Below are 20,161 nucleotides of genomic sequence, written 5' to 3'. Positions count from 1 at the left end.
CTGAAACAAATAATGCAATATATGTTAAGAAAAAAAAAAAAAGAAGAAGATAGCAGGAGGGGAAGAACGAAGGGGGGGAAATCGGAGGGGGAGATGAACCATGAGAGACTATGGACTCTGAAAAACAAACTGAGGTTCTAGAGGGGAGGGTGGTGGGAGGATGGGTTAGCCTGGTGATGGGTATTAAAGAGGGCACGTTCTGCATGGAGCACTGGGTGTTATACGCAAACAATGAATCATGGAACACTACATCTAAAACGAATGATGTAATGTATGGTGATTAATGTAACAATAAAAAAAATTAAAAAAAAAAAAAAAAGAAAAATGTACCTAAGCCACTTCAGTTCAGTCCCCAGCCAAAATGCTTTCACTAAGTTAAATTTTTGTTCCATGCCCTTTATATTTTACAAAAGTTTATTTTAATAATGTTTGTCATTGGAAAAAATAAAACTAAAAATGTTATCTTCTACATGACCCAGTAACACTTTCGTGAAGACTCTTTTAACCGTAAATAAAACACCGCACGCACGCACTCAAATCCCGCAAAACTATAACCCCAAGCCTTCCAAGTGTACCTAAGTTAAAAGGAAGCAAAGGAAGTTAAAAGTGGAGGAATAGCACCAGCCATCCCCACAGCTCGTGGAAGTGCTCCTTCCAGAGCTGTTCTACACCAACGACACTGTTTTAATGAGGGCTGATCTTTCTCCACAGGTGAGACACTCAACTTAAAAAAAAAAAAAATAGCTAATATTATGGCATAGATATTAAGATGCCAGCAGCTGATCCACTGATTGGTACTTTAATATCATCCTTGCCTTTGATTTATTAACTTACTTCAGTGGTCTGATTTAGGCTGTGGATACTCTTAATCTTGTGGCAACAGAACAGATAGAAATACTCGTAGCAGTTCAAAGTAATTGGTAGACTCAATACTAACATTTAAAAATCAACTCATTTTAATATCATAAGTAATAATTCACACACACACACAAAGCAGCCCAAAATATACCTAATCTTTTACTTCCAGATAATACGTGAAAAACAGGACTTCTGCTTTCACAATTTCTTTATTATTTATTTGTCAGAGACAGAGAGAGCGAGCGCACAAGCATGGGGAGCAGGCAGAGGGAGAAGCAGGCTCCCCGCTGAGCAGGGAGCCCAATTCGGGACTTGATCCTGGGACCCCGGGATCATGACCTGAGCCGAAGGCAGACACTTAACTGACTGAGCTGCCCAGGCGTCCCTATTTTCACAGTTTCTAACTGCGTGAGTTTCAAGGTCTCTTTTTAACTGTTTATTACTAGTATCAACAGCATTAGCAACAAGAGTAAAATTCTCGTTTTATCTGATCATCTGATCATCTATCATGTTCTGTTGTCCACTGTATTATTTTTATAAATAATATCTCAGTATAAATTCTATAACCATCATTTTCAAATACTCTATACTACTCTTTATCAGAAAGCTTATAATAAAATGAAAGAAAATGTTTCAAAAACAAATCAATCTTCAATTGAATATTTTCATAGTACCTTCACAGGTATCTTACATAGTCAGAAACATTTTAAGTATTCACAAATTAACTTATATTACAAATACTATATGATTATAGCAGATATTCACAATGTCTAACACTATAAAACCTTAAAGGAGAACAAATTCATAAGAGGATCTTAGCTAAACATTTCCACCAACATATCCCTGAAGGTCAGACATAAATTCTTTGACCAATATGAAACTTATATGAGATTTGATAGAAGAAACAGGGATTATAAAGGCAGATACCCTATTTTTATTACTTCTTCCTACCTCTAAGATTTCACAAAGACATTTTTTTTCATATATGCCTCATACACACAGACCTCAGTACTTTCAAACTACTGAGTAAATGTCTGCTTCTCTCTCTATATTCCCTGCTTTGGTGATTTCATCCAGTCTCAAGATTTTAAATATCTCCTCTAAGAGGACAGCCCCAACTTCATCTCTCCAGCATGAACCCCCATTCCTTGCGCTCCAGACTCACATATGGAAGTACCTCCATGATCTGCCCACTAGGCATGTTTCACGGGCCTCTCAAATTTTAAATGGCCAAAACACAACTTTCAATGTCTTCCCACTCCCTCAAGTCACTTCTCTCTCTCTTTTCCAGTCAAATGGCATCTCCACCCATCCTGTGGCTCATATCAAAAAACTTCTAATCTGTCTCCTAAGTGTGAGAAAAAATTCCCCGCAAAACAGCTGTAGACTGACTATGTCCCTTAGCTTGGAAGCAGAGGTTATAGAATAATGCTGACATACAAAGTGAGATAAATACAGGCCATGTAACATGTTATAAGAATACTGCAAAAATTATTAAATTAAGTAAACTCTGACCCGATCTTTTTTTGGTATTGTTTTATATTATTTTTGCCTTTCAGATTGGAAAAGATGAAAGGTGTTGATTATGTTCAGTGAATGTTGAAGATACTCTCATTTTTTCAGTAAAAAAAAAGGGGGGGGAACAATACAAAAGGTCCATTAAAATGGAGTTCGTTAATTTTGGAGTGATACAGCAGACTAGCACTAATTTGTTAAAAAGAATAAAGCAGATAGATCCATGTGTGCCCACGTACAAAAATAACCAGAATATATTTTTAAGAATTAAAGTTGTAAAAATTTGCAGTAAGATCTCACTTTTGAATTTTAAAAAATGATCTATGTAGTCATCCCTTTTTGTTTCTGGCTCTAGAGTCTCACAGGCTAAGGGAAGAGAAGGGCTTTTATAATGACCCTAGGGAGACAGGGCTCCTTTAGCATACCATGGTAGGTGGGCTGGGGGGCATTACCCCTCCCCCCTCATCGTGAGAGATATCCAAACATTCCTTGGATATTTCACAGCTTTCCAAGGTGGATGAAGTCTTTTTTCCTCCCCTCCACCTCAAAACTAGAATGATCCGTCCTCCACTCCAGAAGCAAAAAGGGATGGATCAGAGAAGGATGAGAGCCTGGTTTGGGGGAAGAGTTAGGTGCTGAAGGAGAAGATTAAAAATTAGAAAGATTGACAGACTGAGGCAAAGTAATGCTTCACCAGGAGAGTGGCCCCACGCACATGGAGACAAAGGCCAGGCCAGAGGACAGGGCAAATGAGCACCCTGCCTGGTTTCTCCGCAACCCCTGGATACCGTAAAGATTGCACTGCATCCAAGAATTTAAAGTACAAAGGGGACTTTACATGCTTGGGGGTTCCATGTGTGTGTTCACCAGCAGAGGAAGAAGAGCAGATACGATTTTCCCTGCTATCACCTGTATTACTTCAACGTGAACAACAGGTGAAAGCCATGGGCCACGTAGTACCACCTGACCTGTTGAAAGGTAAAGCTCACTTCCTTTTGGCCAGTTTCCTAACTCAAGATAGAACACCACTGTGCAGAGTTACATGAATGTTACTATTTCCGGAGAGAATAAAAATCTGAAGAGCATGCCCCAAAGTACTAACAGGTGTTCTCTCTTGGGACACAAGCCATGGCAAATGTCCACTTTTAAATGATGTGTTTTGTAAGCAATATTTTCCACTGAGCATGCTTTGGTTTATATATAAAGCTTCTATGTTGTATGATTTTTAAGGGCCACCCCTCTCCCCACAAGGACACCCTGCAAGGCCTGTAAAGTCTAGAAAGGGGAGCTGGTTGTTAGATTTTTTTTTTTAAAGGGTTCCTGTTAACAACATTAAACGTTCTTTCAGCCAGTCGCTGCTTAGTTAAATGAGGGAGTGGAAGGACAGAGTGCACATGTAGAAGAGAGATGTATCTCTCCATTTCAGAATATATCTGAGTATATGCCTACGTCTTAATTTTTTTGCAGCCATCCTTTTTTGGTTTCTTTTTTTTCTGCACTTTATTTTTATTTATGTTCAAGAATCAATCCTCTAAAGACTCATTTTTTAAAAAAAATTGATCTTGTTTCATGATGATAGCACTCTGGAAGTAGTTATAGACAAGTGGGTGCAATATATACGTGCTTCTAAGAAATGTTATTTCCAAAATTCTTAGCTTCTTAAAAAAAAAAAGAAAGAAAGCATCTCATTCTCTTTTGGGAATGAATATCATAAATTAGAATCCTGTGACTTTTATCTTTTAATTGTACCTCTCCTGCACGTTTTGTACAACAAAGAGGTCCGCTAACTTTATGCACCCAGAAGGTCTTCCCGGTAGAAGGGAGCATTCTCAGCTACAAACACAAACAGGTGCACTCTACACTCCAGAGGCACCCACGGGTTTGAAACTCCTAATGAAAAGCCAAATGGTAGGAAGGCAATGTGAGGAAGTCCACAGTCTAAACTTAGGGCTGTGAGTTCCAGAATGACCCATGAGTTACTCGAACACAGTTAACGGCTGTTTTTACACCTGCAAAAGCATCATAATCACAGTTGGCAAGAGGAAAAGAGAAGGCAATACACAGAGATCAAACAGAAGCCTGGGCTGCAGGGCTCCACCTCCCTGCCCTGGTGCAGTCACTGTTACAGGAATGCATCTTCCCTAAGCACACTGTTCTGGGAAATTTCCTACACATATCAGTGTTCCCTCTATAAAGACCGACAGGGAAAAAATTCCCCAGGCTTTAGTTCCGGGAAAGTCAACGCTTCTCCTGAGCAGCCAGGATGATTCTAGCTCGGGGACTACATGAATCCTGGTCACTATGGGGAATTGCACCAGCTTTAATGCATGTGCGTGATCTTGCCCACTTTCCTTCCATGTACTAAATTCTGCCTGGCTTTGGCTTACTATGCCACTTTGTGTTCCCTTTGCCCTGATTTCCTTAATTTTATCTCTCTGAACCTCATGTAGTTTTGTTAGTAGCTTCCTATTATTTTTTTAATTAGGTAGAGTACAAAATACATTAACTTAGTAAGATGTTATCAGCATAACAGTTATATGACTGATTAACTGACAGAGAAATGCAAACTTAAGAGAGAGAGGCCAGAAGAAGCCAAAAGACCACTCTAAACATGCACCTAAAATGATTTAAGTGCACAGCCTCCTCCTTGCAAATTAGAGTCTCTTACAAGTTGAGGAGAGTTCCACTCACATGGCTGTTCAACTCATCCCACGATGTTCCAATAAACACTTGGGCCTGGGAGAAACAACTGACCTCATATTTTATTTATTTATTTATTTATTTATTTATTTATTTATTTATTTAAAAGATTTTATTTATTTATTTGACAGAGAGACACAGCAAGAGAGGGAACACAAGCAGGGGGAGTAGGAGAGGGAGAAGCAGGCTTCCTGTGGAGCAGGGAGCCCGATGCGGGGCTCGATCCCAGGACCCCGGGATCATGACCTGAGCCGAAGGCAGACGATCAATGAGTTTTAAGTGAGATAATGTATATAAAGCTCCTAGCACAATGCTTAGCAACTACAATGGTAAGCAGTTAAAAAAAAAAAGCTGTATTATTAAGAATTATTTTATGACACCAATAAGCACCCTGAGTACCACATATTCTTTCCACACTGTGTTCATAATCCGTTTATTTAAATACAAAGATTATTTTTTAAAGATTATTTATTTGAGAGAAAGAGAGAGAGCGCTCAAGTGCGGGGGAGGTGCAGAGGGAGAGAGAGAATCACCAGCAGACTCCCCACTAAGCATGGAGTCCGATGCAGAGCTCATCTCATGACCCTGAGATGACCTGAGCCAAAACCAAGAGTCAGATGCTTAACTGACTGAGCCACCCAGGTGCCCCTAAATATAAAGATCCGTAACACTGCCTTGTACAGTCACTTTGAAAATCTGATGAACATTTTTGCTAACATAATATGCACCTGCTGATGTTTCCCATGTATCCTCATGGCCCTCTGGATTATTCCATCGCCGTTGTGGTCTGTCTTCCCTCACACACCAAACACTCTGCAAGGAGAGGGACCATTTCTACGTTGTTCACTGTCACTCCCCACTGCCCAGCATGGTGCTTGGTCCAGCATAGGCACTCAGTGAAGCCCCTGTTCTAATAAAAACATTTTTTTCTCATTGACCAAGTGTTATCGGTACACTCAGAAGTTTCTCAAATTTAAATAATGAGTTAAAGCATTCCCAAACCACAAGCAAACTTTCTTTCCAAGGCAGAGTACTTACAGGACTATTGCAGAAAGCAATTCTGGGGTGGCTTGTCTTGCAAAGTATTCAAATATTCTTAGTGGAGAAAAGCAGGCAAGGTAAGAATGAAAGTTAAAGAATGAATCAGAGGACAAAGAGTAATTATAGTAATAAGAGTTGCTAAGAAAAAAAGAAGAAAGAGCACATAAGCTGAAAACACTAAAGTTTATTAACTAAACGTTTGTTTATGTGTGAAGAGTACGCTAACATTTCAACGTGCTTTCATTTGACTTAAAAATCGAGGAGTTATTCAAGGGAAGAATTCTCATTACCATTTTATAGCTTAGAAAATTGGGTGAGGTGAACATTTGTCATTTTTGTGGTTACACAGCCTCCTGAGTTGAGGAGAAGAAATTGAACACATCAGCTGAGGTCTCTGTGGGATTTTCTTTTCAGATTTGGTCTATTTTAGGAATACTGGAATTCTCTCTCAGGTACAGGTTCTATGTCTGTCTGTTAAATCTTTATCCTCAGCATGTAGAAGAGTACCTGGCGCATAACAGATAGTCAGGAGGGGAGGGAGGGAGGGAGGGAAGGAAGGAAAAGGAATAATCCCTGCTGTCTGACCCATGGTAAGGGGCCTGACTGTGCAAGATAGGTCTTCAGTTGCCCAAAGTTTCCCATGCCTATTTGGTAACTCTGTTGAATCCAGGGGTGAGGTATTAGTGAGCCCACTTGGCCACTGGTCTAGAAGTGCATTCTCTAATCAGCTTTAAAAGTAACAGTGAAGACATTATAATGACAATATGTTGACTACTGCCATCTCTTATTGCCTCCAAATTCAAAAAGAGAAAAGAGCTGATTGAGCCCGCAGTGCCAACACTTTACATTCAGTTTCCATGGTGTCCCCAACCCACCTTTACAACCTCTTTTCTTTTATTTCACTTGTAATGCCTGTATTCCATCAAGATGCACAATCCAGTGTTCTACACACTCCTTGCTCCAGGCTTTGCCTCACAGTGTCCTTTCTGCATGGAATTTCTTCCCCCTCCACTTTAATATGATCAATCCTACTCTTCATTCATTCATTTATCTGATTGTGAAGGCCCAATGCAATTGCTACCTCTTCCAAGAAGCCTTCCTTGATGCGCTCAGCTGAAGTAGTCTTCCCTTGCACTGAATTCCCATAGCCACTTACCTGTTCCATTCTTATAATACTGACCATTCCCTATTTGATTTATTTGTATGTCTTAAACCTTCCTCTCATCACTTCTTTAAACAAGATCTCGAAGAACTGAATAGCCTAAGAGAAGAGGAAGACAACCTCAGTGAAATAAACAGCCTGAACAAAAAGTAAGAATCATGCTATCTACCCCATGTCTGTGTGGAGTGGAGAAGGCATGGAGGCAGGCAATATAAACCAAGAGTAGACAAGGATATTGCCCTATGAAGTAGAACATGCAGTTAAATATGTACTTTAATGATACTAGAAAGTCATAAGAGCTGAGATAGGTAAAGGACATAAAAGGTTATCTGAATGAACATTTATTAGGCAAAGAAAGTAAGCAACACATTTGTCAAATCATATTCCATCACATATATAGTTTGGGCTAGGACTTACTGACTGGTTATTTGCTCTATGTCTGTTCCCAACTGCTTTCATAAATTAAGCCAGAAGTTTGAAATTAAGGTTGTCTAGGTCTAGAACACCTGTTCTATATTCAATAAGAGAGCTCATTCGTATTCCTGAAAGTGGCTCAATTTAGGACATGGGCTCCATTTAAATAAAATATTGCATCATATAAAATAAAAACAGTTCATTTATACTTCCTCAGCTTCTTACCAAATACAACCTGCTTTTTCACAAAACTGTGGCAACGCTTTATTTTTTTTTTTTTAAGATTTTATTTATTTGAGAGAGAGAGATCATGAGCAGGGGGGAGGAGTAGAGGGAGAAGCAGATTCCCTGCTGAGCAGGGAGCCCGATGCGGGACTTGATCCCAGGACTCTGGGATCATGACCTGACCCGAAGGCAGACGCTTAACCACCTGAGCCACTCAGGTGCCCTGTGGCAACGCTTTAATCAGATACTGTGCCTTTTGGGTTTTAGACAACTGTCCTCTTAATGGGCACTCTTCTGCCTTCTCTTGAAGCCTGACTGTGCCTACGGGTCTGAATTCTCCCCATCCCTCGGTTAATTCTCTCGAGGACAGACCAAGCATTTACTTTCTATAAGAGGTCTCCTCAGACAGTAAAACAACCTGAGAAATGTGAAAAAAAATTTCCTGAGCCCCCGGTCTCACCTTTGCCAATGAATTCTATATATTCTGTATGCTGCTTTCACAGCAACAGCTTCCCAAAATGAAGAAATGAGGGAAAGGCTGAGAAGTCATTTTCCCCTCTCCTTCATTTGCAAAATAATGAATAATGAAAATCTGGCCCATCATCTCAGTCTAGCTGCTTATCTCTGTGCTGGACAGAGTGAAACCCTGCAAGAGGAATGCAGCTAGTAAGAAGAGCATCTGAAAATAGGAAAGGAGGGGTTGCTGAATGGTCTAAGAACAGACTGGAAAAGGAGAAAGGGAAAGGGAAGGGTATAGAAAGTAGATATGCTTTGGTATTTGTCTTTGCTTTTAGGGAAGGGGAGAAGTCCCATCTGATACATGTTTACCTTCTATCTTTTTTAAAATTTAACTTAATTTTAAAAATAAAATTGTATATATTTAAGGTGGCAGCGTGACGTTTTGATATACATACACATTGTGAAATGATTCCTACAGTCAAGTAATTAACATACCCATCTCCTCATATAGTTACCTTTGTGTGTGTGCGTGTGTTGTGTGTGTGTGTGTGATGAGAGCACCTGATATCTACTCTTACCCATACACAATTTCCAGTATACAATATAGTATTATTAACTATTGTCACCATGCTGTACATTAGATCTTTGGAATGTATTCATCCCATATAAATGAAACTTTGTACCCTTTGACCAACACCTCCCCATTCCCCCCACCTCTGTGCCCCTTGGTAACCCACTGTTCTACTCTCTGTTCCTATATATGCAACCTTTTTTAGATTCCACATATAAGTGAGATCATAGGGTATTTTTTTTTCTGTGACTGGTTTATTTCACTTAGCATAATGTCCTCCAGGTTCATCCATGTTGTTGCAAATGCAGGCTCTCCTGTTTTAAGGCTGAATAATCCAAAATCTATGTCTCCACAAGGCCTTATACTATGATCAATGGATATCTGTTGATTTGATTTTAATTTCATTCAAATAAAGCATTACATATGATAAATTTTCTCTGTACCCTAAAGAATTGGGGCACTAAATAGGAGCTTGACTTCTGGTCCACCATTTACTAACTCTGTCCAATGGGAGTAGCAGCCACTTCCCAGGGTAAAGGTGAGGATTCAATGAAATAATGTGCAGAAAGTGCCCAAGGCCTGACATGTAATTAGCACTCAACAAAACTTAGTTATTATTATTCCCAGCTCTCATTTTCCTGCTCACCCTCCTATCTTTACCCAATTCTGCCTCCAGCCCTTCTGTTGTCACACTGTGTGACTCAGTAGTTCTCAACCCCTCACCCCAAGACATCATCATAGGGCTCGGCAATAAGGCATGTCTCAAATGCTGTGCTTATGATATAGAATAACTTGCACAGTTCTTGAATAATTTGGAAAATAAGCCTTACTGGATACCAATCCTTATAAGGATATCCCCATGATGATGCCACCCCCAGTCATTCTCATTCCAGTAAATCCCCAAGTACGAAACCCCCAGACTGACTGCCAGCCCTAATCACTAAAGCCTGTTTGAAGATGTTTAATTCCCCATTCCTATTAATTATTTGTCAGAGAGAACGAGAGAGTGCACAAGCAGGGGGAGCAGCAGGCAGAGGGAGAAGCAGGCTCCCCGCTGAGCAAGAAGCCTGAAGCAGAACTTGATTCCAGGACCCTGGGATCATGACCTGAGCCAAAGGCAGGTGCCCAACCGACTGAGTGACCCAGGTGTCCCCTCCATTCCTATTCAAAACTAAGGCCTGCGTCTAGATATGCATACCCAAACTTATTAAGGTATTCTCCAGATGGTCCCCAACTTCAGATGGTTCAACTTAATGATTTTTCAACTTTACATGGTACAGAAGCAAACACGCTCAGTAGAAACCATACTTCGAATTTGGAATTTCGATCTTATCCTGGCCTAGTGATCGTGGAATGACAGTTTCTCATGATGCCAGGCAGGGGCCGCTCCCAGTCAGACACGCCATCACGAGGGTAAACAGCCAATACGCTTCCCACTATTCTGTACCCACCCCATCATTCTGTTTGTCACTTTCAGTACAGTATTCAATTACATGAGATTTATACAACACTGTGTATAAAACAGGCTTTGTGTTGGATGATTTTCCCAACTGTATGCTAATGTAAGTGTTCTGAGCATGTTCAAGGTCAGCGAGGCTCAGCTAGGATATTCAGAGGTTAGGTGTATTAAATGCATTTTTAACTTGCAATGAGTTTATTGGGATGGAACCCCATAAGTCCAGGAAGATCTATATTTAATAGAGGCAATTCATTACAGGTCTGTACCGCTTGGAGCAAAACATTGGCAAAGGCTTTAACAGGATATTTTTTCCTTTAACATCATCAAATTCTTAGTTAGGACCCCCCTCTCCATTCCCATCTCCTTCCCACTAGGTCCAAGGGGAATAGGAAACAGACTCGCTTTCCCCTTTATCAGCATAAGCCCTCAGTGTTTGTGGGTTTTTTCCATGCCTCCAAAAACATCATCTTAAGAGGAGATTTGGAGTTTCATGGAACATTTCATTATATCTGTCTTCTGGGAGAACTGGAAACAGAAACTGAGCTGCAAATGTTAGACTGCCATGCCTGAAAGCAACTTCCATTTTCCATTCTGGATTGATTTTAAAATATGGTATCATTCCCAGAACTGTTAAGAATAATTCAACTTTTACCTACCCACCCTTCCCCCTTTGCTCTTAATCCTTTCCTCAAATCAGATGGCATGCAAGATTTTACCATTAAAATCTGCCAAGAAATATGAAAAACTAGTGAGCACAAATCTGTTAATAGTTAGAAATATTTTATAGAAATATATTTTTAAGCACTCTGCATTTAGGAAAAAAAAAACAATTTTTGAGACATGCCTTATTGCTGAGCCCTACAATGATATACTGGGGCGGTGGCGGTGGGGGGTACACGGTGGTTAAAGACTACTGAGTCACAAAGTGGGACAACAGAAGGAAGGTGGGCAGGAAAATGGGAGCTGGGAATAATAACTAAATTTTATTGAGCTTCCTCATAAACATGTTGTTTTAGTTTGGGGTTGCTATCTTTCTATTCCAAGGAGATAACAATCATACTGGTTGGGGAAGAGGGTTGAGTGCAAATTCCAGGCAGCAGAGGGAGTTGGTGGCAAAGGGATTCCTACACCAAACTCAGTCCATAACTAAATGCAAGTCTTTAGTGGCTGAGCAGTAAACAAAGTAAATTCCAGCTGTGTCCAGAATGTTCTGCTGAGGTTCCATAGCTCCAAGCTGTGGCACAACAGTTAGGGAAACCTAGGGGTCCCCCCTGGGAACAAAGAAATAGAGAGGGAATTCCAAACTGCCATGAACAAGTTGCAAGAGAGCATAAATCCACACGATGCTTCACTCTGTACAAGCAACCCATGAAGAAATCACCAGGATTTTTCATTTATAAAAACACAAATGGGGCACCTATGTGGCTCAGATAGTTAAGCGTCTGCCTTCAGCTCAGGTCATGGTCCCAGAGTCCTGGGATTGAGCCCCACGTCGGGCTCCTGGCTCGGCGGGGAGTCTGCTTCTCCCTCTCCCTCTCCCTCTACCTCTCCCACTGCTCATGCTCTCTCTCTCTCTGTGTGTCTCTGTGTCTCAAATGAATAAATAAAATCTTAAAAAAAAAAAAAAAAACCCACAAGTGACATTTCCTTTTAAACTAACTAGATTAGCAGGTCTGGCCCTTATTGTCTGATGACATAAGGACCCCTGGAGAACTTCCTTGGATGGCCCGTCTCATGCAGGAATCCAGATATGCATGATGCACTCCTCAGTACCCACCTCCTAGCAGAGCCTCCTGTGGTCTGGTGGTTCAACAAGAGAGTTGAAAATGTGCGGGCCTGCTCTCTAAAACCCTCACCAATGCCCTGTCTCAGTATGGTGACATTACAAAACAACAAGAATCTACCCTGAGAGCCAAGAATAATGGAGCTCTTCAGGTTTTCTTGAAGAGATGATGAGTCTTCACACTGCTGCAAACAAATCTCCCTAAATAGCCTTCCTACACATCTTTGCCTTTCCCCCAGGCTTCACACTCATGATAGCTAGTAAATCCCTTCCTCTCTCCAATGCTATGTTGCACTCACAGTCACCTCTTTCTTTGCCCTATCTCCATATTGTTCTCTGTTCACCCCCATCCATGCATGCAGATCCAGAAAATGAAATGAAGAAGTCCACTGTCTTACCTTAAGTTTTTCCCCTCACTTTTTTATTACCATGAAATTTATATTTAGTGGTATGCGTTGATCCTAAGGTATAGTGAGATGAGTTTGGATGTGTATATATTTATAACATATAAAACATAATATGTAATATATAAATATATCTGTGTAACCATCATACAAATCAAAATACAGAGCATTTCAATCACCCCAGGAAGTTTCCTTATTCCTCCACCCATTCATTGTCCACCCCAGTATGCAACCATGTAATTTCTATTGACATAGATTAATTTTGCTAGTTTGTTAATTTCACATAAATCAAATCATATGTGTGATTTTTTGTGTCTGGTTTCTTTCGTTCTACATTAGGACTTTGAGATTCATCCATGGTGTTTCATGTGTTAATGCATCATTCATTTTTACTGCTGGGTACTATTATATTAAATCTACATAGCACAACTGATTTTTCCATTCACCATGAACATTTCTGTTGTTTCCAGTTTGGGGCTATTATAAATGAAGCTGCTATGAACATTCTTATGCGTGTCTTTCTGTAGACATATGTTGTCATTTTTCCTGGGTAAAAATCTAGGCGTGGAATTGCAGGGTCAGGAGGCAGGTGTATAATTTAACTTCATGAGAAACTACCAAACATTTCTCCCCAAGTATTTTGCCAGCAACATGTGAAAGCTCCAGCTGCCCAACATCCTTATCAACACTGATGTTCTTATACTTTTTAATTTTATCCATTCTAATGGATGTAAAGTAGTATATCATGATTTTATTTTTTTAATTTATTATTTTTTAAAGATTTTATTTATTTATTTGTCAGAGAGAGAGAAAGAGCACAAACAGGGGGAGTGGCAGGCAGAGGGAGAAGTAGAAGCAGGCTCCCCGCAGAGCAAGGAGCCCGATGTGGGGCTCGATCCCAGGACCCTGAGATCATAACCTGAGCCGAAGGCAGACGCTTAACGACAGAGCCACCCAGGCGCCCCTACATCATGATTTTAATTCTCATTTCCCTGATGATTAATGATGATGAACACTCTTTTCATGGACTTATTAGACATTCCTAGATGTTTTTTTTGTGTGTGAAGTGTCATCTCAAGTATTTTACCCATTTTTGTAGACTTGTTTGATATTTTATTATTGATTATAGCAATATAGCAAACATATTCTGCCAATATGTAGCTTACTTTTTTGTTTTCTTAGTGGTATCTTTTGATGAGCAGAACTATCCAATTTTTATGCAGTTCAGTTTTACCAATTTTTATTTCATTTATGGTTTGAGATAGTGTCACCTCCAAGAAATCTTCTCCTACTTCAAGAGTACAAAAATATGCTCCTGTGTTTTCTTCTAGAATTTTTCAAGTTTTGGCTTTTAAATTTAGGTCTATGAGAAATTTCAAGTTGATTTTTGTGTATAGTATGAGACTGTGGTCAAGCTTTTTCTCCTTAGAGATATCCAATCATTCCACAATAATTTATTGAAAAGACTTTTCCTTTCACGATTGAATTGCCTTGGTACTTTTGTCAAAAATAAATTGTGAGGATCTCTTTCTGCACTCTAATTCTGTTCCACCAATTTATTTGTCTGTCTTTATGCCAATACTGCGCTCTCTTGATTACCATAGCTTTATGCAAAGTCTTAAATCAGGGCAAGTCTCTCAACTTTTATTTGTTTGTTTATTTATTATTTTGATGTCTCTCAACTTAAAAAATTTATCTTTCGAAAACGTTGAGCTATTTTAGATCATTTTTATTACTATACAGAGTTGTTTTAAGATTTATTTTATTTATTTATTTATTTATTTATTTATTTATTTATTTATTTATTTATTTTAGAGAGAGCGTGCACATGCGAGCAGGGAGAGGGGAGGGGCAGAGGGAATGGACCTCAAGCAAACTCCCTGCTGAGCGTGGAGCCTGAAGGCACAGTGCGGGATGTAGGGCTCCATCCCACAACCCTGAGATTAGGACCTGAGCCCTCAGCCAAAATCAAGATTCTGTTGCTTAATCAACTGAGCCACCCAGGAGCCTCTGTATTACTATAAAGAGTTTAGACTCAACTTGCAGCTTTTATCAAATAAGCTTTTTGGAATGTTGATTGGGACTGAGAAAACTATACATCAATCTGGAAAGAAGTGACATCTTAAAAGTATTAAGTATACTAATCATTAAGAGTTTCTCTATTTATTTACCTTTTTATTTTCTTTCAGCAAAGTTTTGTAGTTTTCAGTGTTCAGATCCTACATATCTTTTATACTATTTTCGATGCTACTTAAATACTGAATTTTTTAAATTTCATTTATTTTTTACTACAAATATATAGAAAACCAGTTGGTTTTTATATATTAATCTTATATCCTGGGAACTTACTAAATTCACTTATTAGTAAATTGTAGAGTTTACTTATTAGTAACTTATTAGTTTCTTATTAGTAAATTCTTAGAATTTTCTACATAAATAATCATATCACCTCTGAATAAAGACTTTTTCACTTCATTCTTTCCTACTTTTGTCTTTTATTTCTTTTTCATGACTTCTCTTCTGGTAAGCACTTTCATAGTACAATATTGAATAGAGTGGTGAAAATTAACATTCTTGCCTTTTTGCTGATCTTCAGGGTAAAGCATTCAGTCTTTCACCAGTAAGTATAAAGTTAGCTATAAATTTTTTTGTAGATGCCCTTTACAAGGTCCTATTTTCAGTTTGTTGATAGCAATTTTAAAAAATCTTGAATAAGTGTTGAATTTTGTCAAATATGTTTTCTGTACTTATTGAGGTAGCCATACAAATTTCTCATTTTTTTTCTGTTAATATGGCTAATTTAAACTGGTTTTCAAATGTTGAACAAACTTGCATTCTTAGGATAAGCCCCATTTGGTTTTATTATCCTAGTCATACATCACTGGATTTGATTTTCTAGTATTCTGTTGAGTTTTGCATCTATGTTCTGGAAGATACTGGTTATAATTTTGTTTACTTATATCTTGATTTTGGTACAATGTCTTGGTTCTCATGTCAGGATTATCCTGGACCCACACTACATGTTGGAAAACATTCTCTTACTTTCTATTTTCTGAGTTTATGTGAGATTGGTATTAATCCTTTTGAATGTTTAATAGAATTCACCCATAATAGCATCTGAGCCTGGAGATATTTTATTTTGAGGGAGGGAAGTGGGTAGTTATTATAAATTTTATTTCTTTTTTTTAAAAAGATTTTATTTATTTATTTATATTTATTTGGCAGGGGAGGGGCAGAGGGAGAGAGAGAGGGAATCTCAAATAGACTCTGGCTGAGTGAAGAGCCAATGTGGGGCTCGATCTCACAACCCTGAGATCATGACTTGAGCTGAAATCAAGAGTCAGATGCTTAACCCACTGAGCTATCCCAGTGCCCCTATAAATTCTTATTTCTTAAGTAGATACAGAGCTACTGAGATTTTTTATTTCTTTTTGTGTCAGTTTTGTAAAGTCGAATATTTGCCTATTTTATATAAGTTATCAAATTTATTCACATGGAGTTCTACACAATATCCTTTTAACATATGTAGGATCTGTAATAATATCCTTATTTTCATTCCTACTATTGGTAATTCATTTTTTCTCTTTTTTTCTTGATTATTCTTACTAGGGACTAATCAATTTTACTAATCTTTTCAACAAATTTCCATATGTAATTATTTTTAATATTTATGTTCTAGTTTATAGAATTCTACTTTCTCTTTATAATTCCCTCCTTCTATTTACTACTTCACTCTATCTTATACCTTTCTTCTTTTATAAGTATATAAAACAATATATTTCCCTCTACTAACTGCTTTAACTGCATCCCACAAATTTTATTGTTGTATATTCATTGTTCAGTTCAAAATATTTTCTAATTTCCTTTTCAATTTCTTTATTGACCCATGGATTATTTAAAAGAGTATTTCTTAATTTTTAAATATTTGGGGCTTTTTTTTTTTTTGGTCCTAAAAATCCTATAGTTATTGATTCCTACATTTCATTGTGGTCAGAAGACATAGTCTCTGTGATTTCAATCTTTTAAATGTATGGAGACTTTTTTATGGCCCAGAATATGATCTATGATGTTGAACATTCCATGTGTACTTGAGAACAATATGTGTTCTGCAACTGTTAGATACAGGATTCTATAAATGCCAACCATGTCAAGTGGAGGAGACAGTTGTTTATATGCTTTTTTTTGGTTTGGTTTTGGTTCGTCTACTTGACCCATCAATTATGGAGTAGGGCTGTTAAAATCTCCAACTTGTATATTTTATTATTTCTCCTTTTAGTTCTGTCAGATTTTGCCTCAGGTATTGTAGAACTGCTATTAGATGCATGCACGTTAGGAGGATTACATCTTCATGATTGATTGCCCTTCTACCATTATGAAATGTCATCCTTTACCTGTGGTAATAGTTTCTATCTACCTCATCTGAAAAGACAAAGCCACATCAGCTCTGCTGCTTATCTTTTAATCTGTTCTCCCTTAGTGCATAATATGTGCCCCCAACCCCAACTCTAGCCACTTTCAGAACTGTCTCTTTACCTTTAGTCTTTGGTAGTTTGATGATGATGTGTCTAAGTGTATTTCTCTTTTTACTTAGCCTATTTTGCTGATTTGTGGTGTTCTTAGATATGCACATTGATATTTTTCTCCAAATCTGGGAATCTGCCCCTATTTCTTCAAATATACATTTTAGATGTTGCTCCATTCACTCTATTCTCCCTCAGGAACTCCAATTATGTGTATAACAGATTATATTGTTCTGAAGGTCACTAAGGCTCTGTTCATTTAAAAAACATTTTTTTTTTTTACTATTCTTTAGATTGGACTTTTTATTTCAGATATTCTCTTTTTCATTTCTAGAGTTCCCATTTAGATTATTTTTATAGTTTTGGTTTTTTTTCTGACATCCCCATTTGTTTCCTCACTAGGACCATCCTTTCTTTTAAGTCCTTGATCATATTTATAGAAGCTGCTTTAAAGTCCTTGTCTGCTAAATCTAACCTCTGGGTAATTTTGAGGTCTATTTCTCTGGGTCACATTTTCCTAGTTCTTCATATGCTTGGTAAGGTTTTTTATTGTACACTAGTATTGTGTGTGACACACAGTAAAGAGCCTAAAATACTTTGTTTTCTTTTAAAGAATTGGCATTTTGTTCTTAGGGTTATTTGGCATTATTTGAGGGAATGGTCCTTGTAGGGTATGGCGTTTCTGTGATCTCTGAAGAGCACCCAAGTTGTTCAGTGAGGTCTACCCACTCTGTGATGGAACCCCAATATCTCCTAACCCTGGGTAAACTCGGGATTCTCTGTGTCACCTCTGCCTATTCTTTAACACCTGACAAATCGGTTACATAGTTTTCTCTCAGAGGGATCCTGTGTTAAATTCACTTGTGGTGGGGCGCCTGGATGGCTCAGTTGGTTGGTTAAGCGTCTGCATTCACTTGGGATTGGCCCTGCAATGAGGGAGCCTGCTTCTCCCTACCCCTCTGCCCTTCCCCCAACTCGTGCGCACACACTCTCTCTCTCTCTCTCAAATAAATAAATAAAATCTTAAAAAAAAAGTAACTTGTGGTAAGCGAATCTCTTGTCTTACAGCAAAGATCTCACTTTCCTTTCTTCTGCTGCTATTATGTTGGGCAACATTACCAATTTCTCTACTGCACATGACCGTATATGCCAAAACTTCTTCTAACAAATTTTGAAGCTAGGGTATGTGTCTGTCTTGGAAAAAGAACAGTCAGCATCAGGTTCCAGTCTCCTCCTCCTCTGGGGTCTGCATCTCTCACCAGAGAAGAAGAAAGATGCTAGGTCCCTTAATCCTTTCCCATGGATGCAGCCAGACACCAAATACTGCCAGAAATATGGAGATGTCCACACTCCCAAAGTCCTAGGCAGTTCTGAGACTGTTCCACATATATCAGGGGTCTGCAATAAGCCAGAGAATAAGTGGTTGCGGAAATCTCCTTTATGACCATGTGGGGGAGTACAGGACACACACTAAAATGTCCAAATTCTCAGCTTTCAGGGCCTTTTGCTTGGAATTGAGAGCTCTTTACCTCCTTGCCCATCATGGGAACTTTCTCACTTATTACAGATCTTGCTGTAGGAGGCAGATTCATATCTACCTTAATTTCTCATTCAACAAATGTCTCAAACCTGGTTTCCTGCCAGAAAGCCACTCGTTTTCCTCTTTTTTTTATGTCAACCCCATTCTGCTTCACCAAGAGCACATCTCAGAGGCTTCACAGGTGTGTGGTATAGCAGAGGTTATGTGGTAACTGAACTACCAATGACTCTAGCATAGACCCTGGCCAAGGAGACATCTCAAACTAAATATACATAGAGAACCTTTCTCTCCTGCTTATTAACAATTGGTTAGGGACTTAAACTGTCCCAGGAATGCTCTGCCCTTCCACATGCTTTAGAGCAGTCATCCCGTCTACCAAGCCAAAGAGGTCCTGGTTGCTCTCCCTCGGACACTCAGAGCACACGCGCTGACAATGCCTGACTACGTCAGTGAGATCCTCCTCCACACAACCTTGAGTCTCTTTGCCCCTGGTCTTTTGTCCAGGGCTTCTTTTCTCAAGGGTCTGGAAGAAGTCCAGCTGTACCAACGCTTAGAAAGCCTGCTTAACTGGAAGCACCACAGCAGTGCCAGGGGAACCATTTCCTGTTGGTGCGACAAGGCAAAAGCCTGTCTCCGTGCATTCCCATGACTACATCCCACATGCTGCCCTCTTTCCTGACCTCCTTCCTCCCCCATCTCCTTCTAAAACCTAGAGTTTCTGAAACCGGACCCTGCCTACTTCTGCTCTGACTCACCCCAGGCACAGTCCGTCTCTCACCCTCAGACCACCCATTCCACGAGCAGTCCCTCTGGTTCTCCCAACAGCGCCTTTCATCTCCATGTGTGTTCGATATGGAATTCATCTTGGGAAGCAAGTTAGAAAATGAGAAAGTTAACACGAGTGTCGTCTTACGTGTAATTTCTCAAGTACCTAGGTTCCAGGATCTTAGGGGTAAAAATACAAATGTAAAACACTTCTTTCATGTGTGAAATACATTCAGCTGTGTCATTTTAAAATCACATTAATAATATCTCATTTGCTACCCAGTGATTACTCCAATTGAAATGTTATGATGGCGCCGAAATTATGTTTAATGAACAAATTTAACAAGACTAACACTGAAAGTCTATCCAAGAAGGTTAACAGTTCTGGAGGAACTTTCACAGATCAATCTATAATTCATATATGTTGAGCAGGGAAAATTAAATATACTGCTCTTTCCTAAAATAGGTCATCATTATTTTTGTACGTAACTTATTTTTTAAACTAGCCTAAAGTTAAAAAGAAAGATTTAAGAGTTATAAGGCAAATTCAGTTCCTAAAAACCGTAACACACACACACACTAGCTACATGTGAATCATGAAGCTCTTTTCTCTAAATGAATCCTGTCTTGTCAACATCAGAAATAAAGAGAAACCACAGCAAGCCCTAAAGAAACATCTTTGTGAATGTGCAATGCCAAGTCAGATTTCTTACTTCCTCTGGAAACAAACCAATGCTCTACCATC

The 20,161-nt window shown here is 38.9% G+C and overlaps 1 protein-coding gene across 1 annotated transcript in view; it reads right to left on the bottom strand.

The window, feature by feature from the left end:
- Positions 1 to 18,703, bottom strand: part of DCHS2 (dachsous cadherin-related 2) — a 146,314-nt gene extending 127,611 nt beyond the window's left edge. Inside the window, 4 exon segments of the mRNA XM_081813108.1 lie at positions 1,815 to 1,902; positions 1,904 to 1,958; positions 18,371 to 18,509; positions 18,641 to 18,703. Of these exon segments, the coding sequence (XP_081669234.1) occupies positions 1,815 to 1,902; positions 1,904 to 1,958; positions 18,371 to 18,509; positions 18,641 to 18,703 (345 nt within the window).
- Positions 18,704 to 20,161: the final 1,458 nt, after the last annotated feature.

Source organism: Leptonychotes weddellii, chromosome 2 (genome assembly GCF_054177405.1).
Source record: "Leptonychotes weddellii isolate Sample4059 chromosome 2, ASM5417740v2, whole genome shotgun sequence".
In the NCBI taxonomy this organism is placed as follows: Eukaryota; Metazoa; Chordata; class Mammalia; order Carnivora; family Phocidae; genus Leptonychotes; species Leptonychotes weddellii.
The sequence above is the reverse complement of the archived record's forward strand: the minus strand, read 5'-3'. Positions and strand labels throughout refer to the sequence as shown.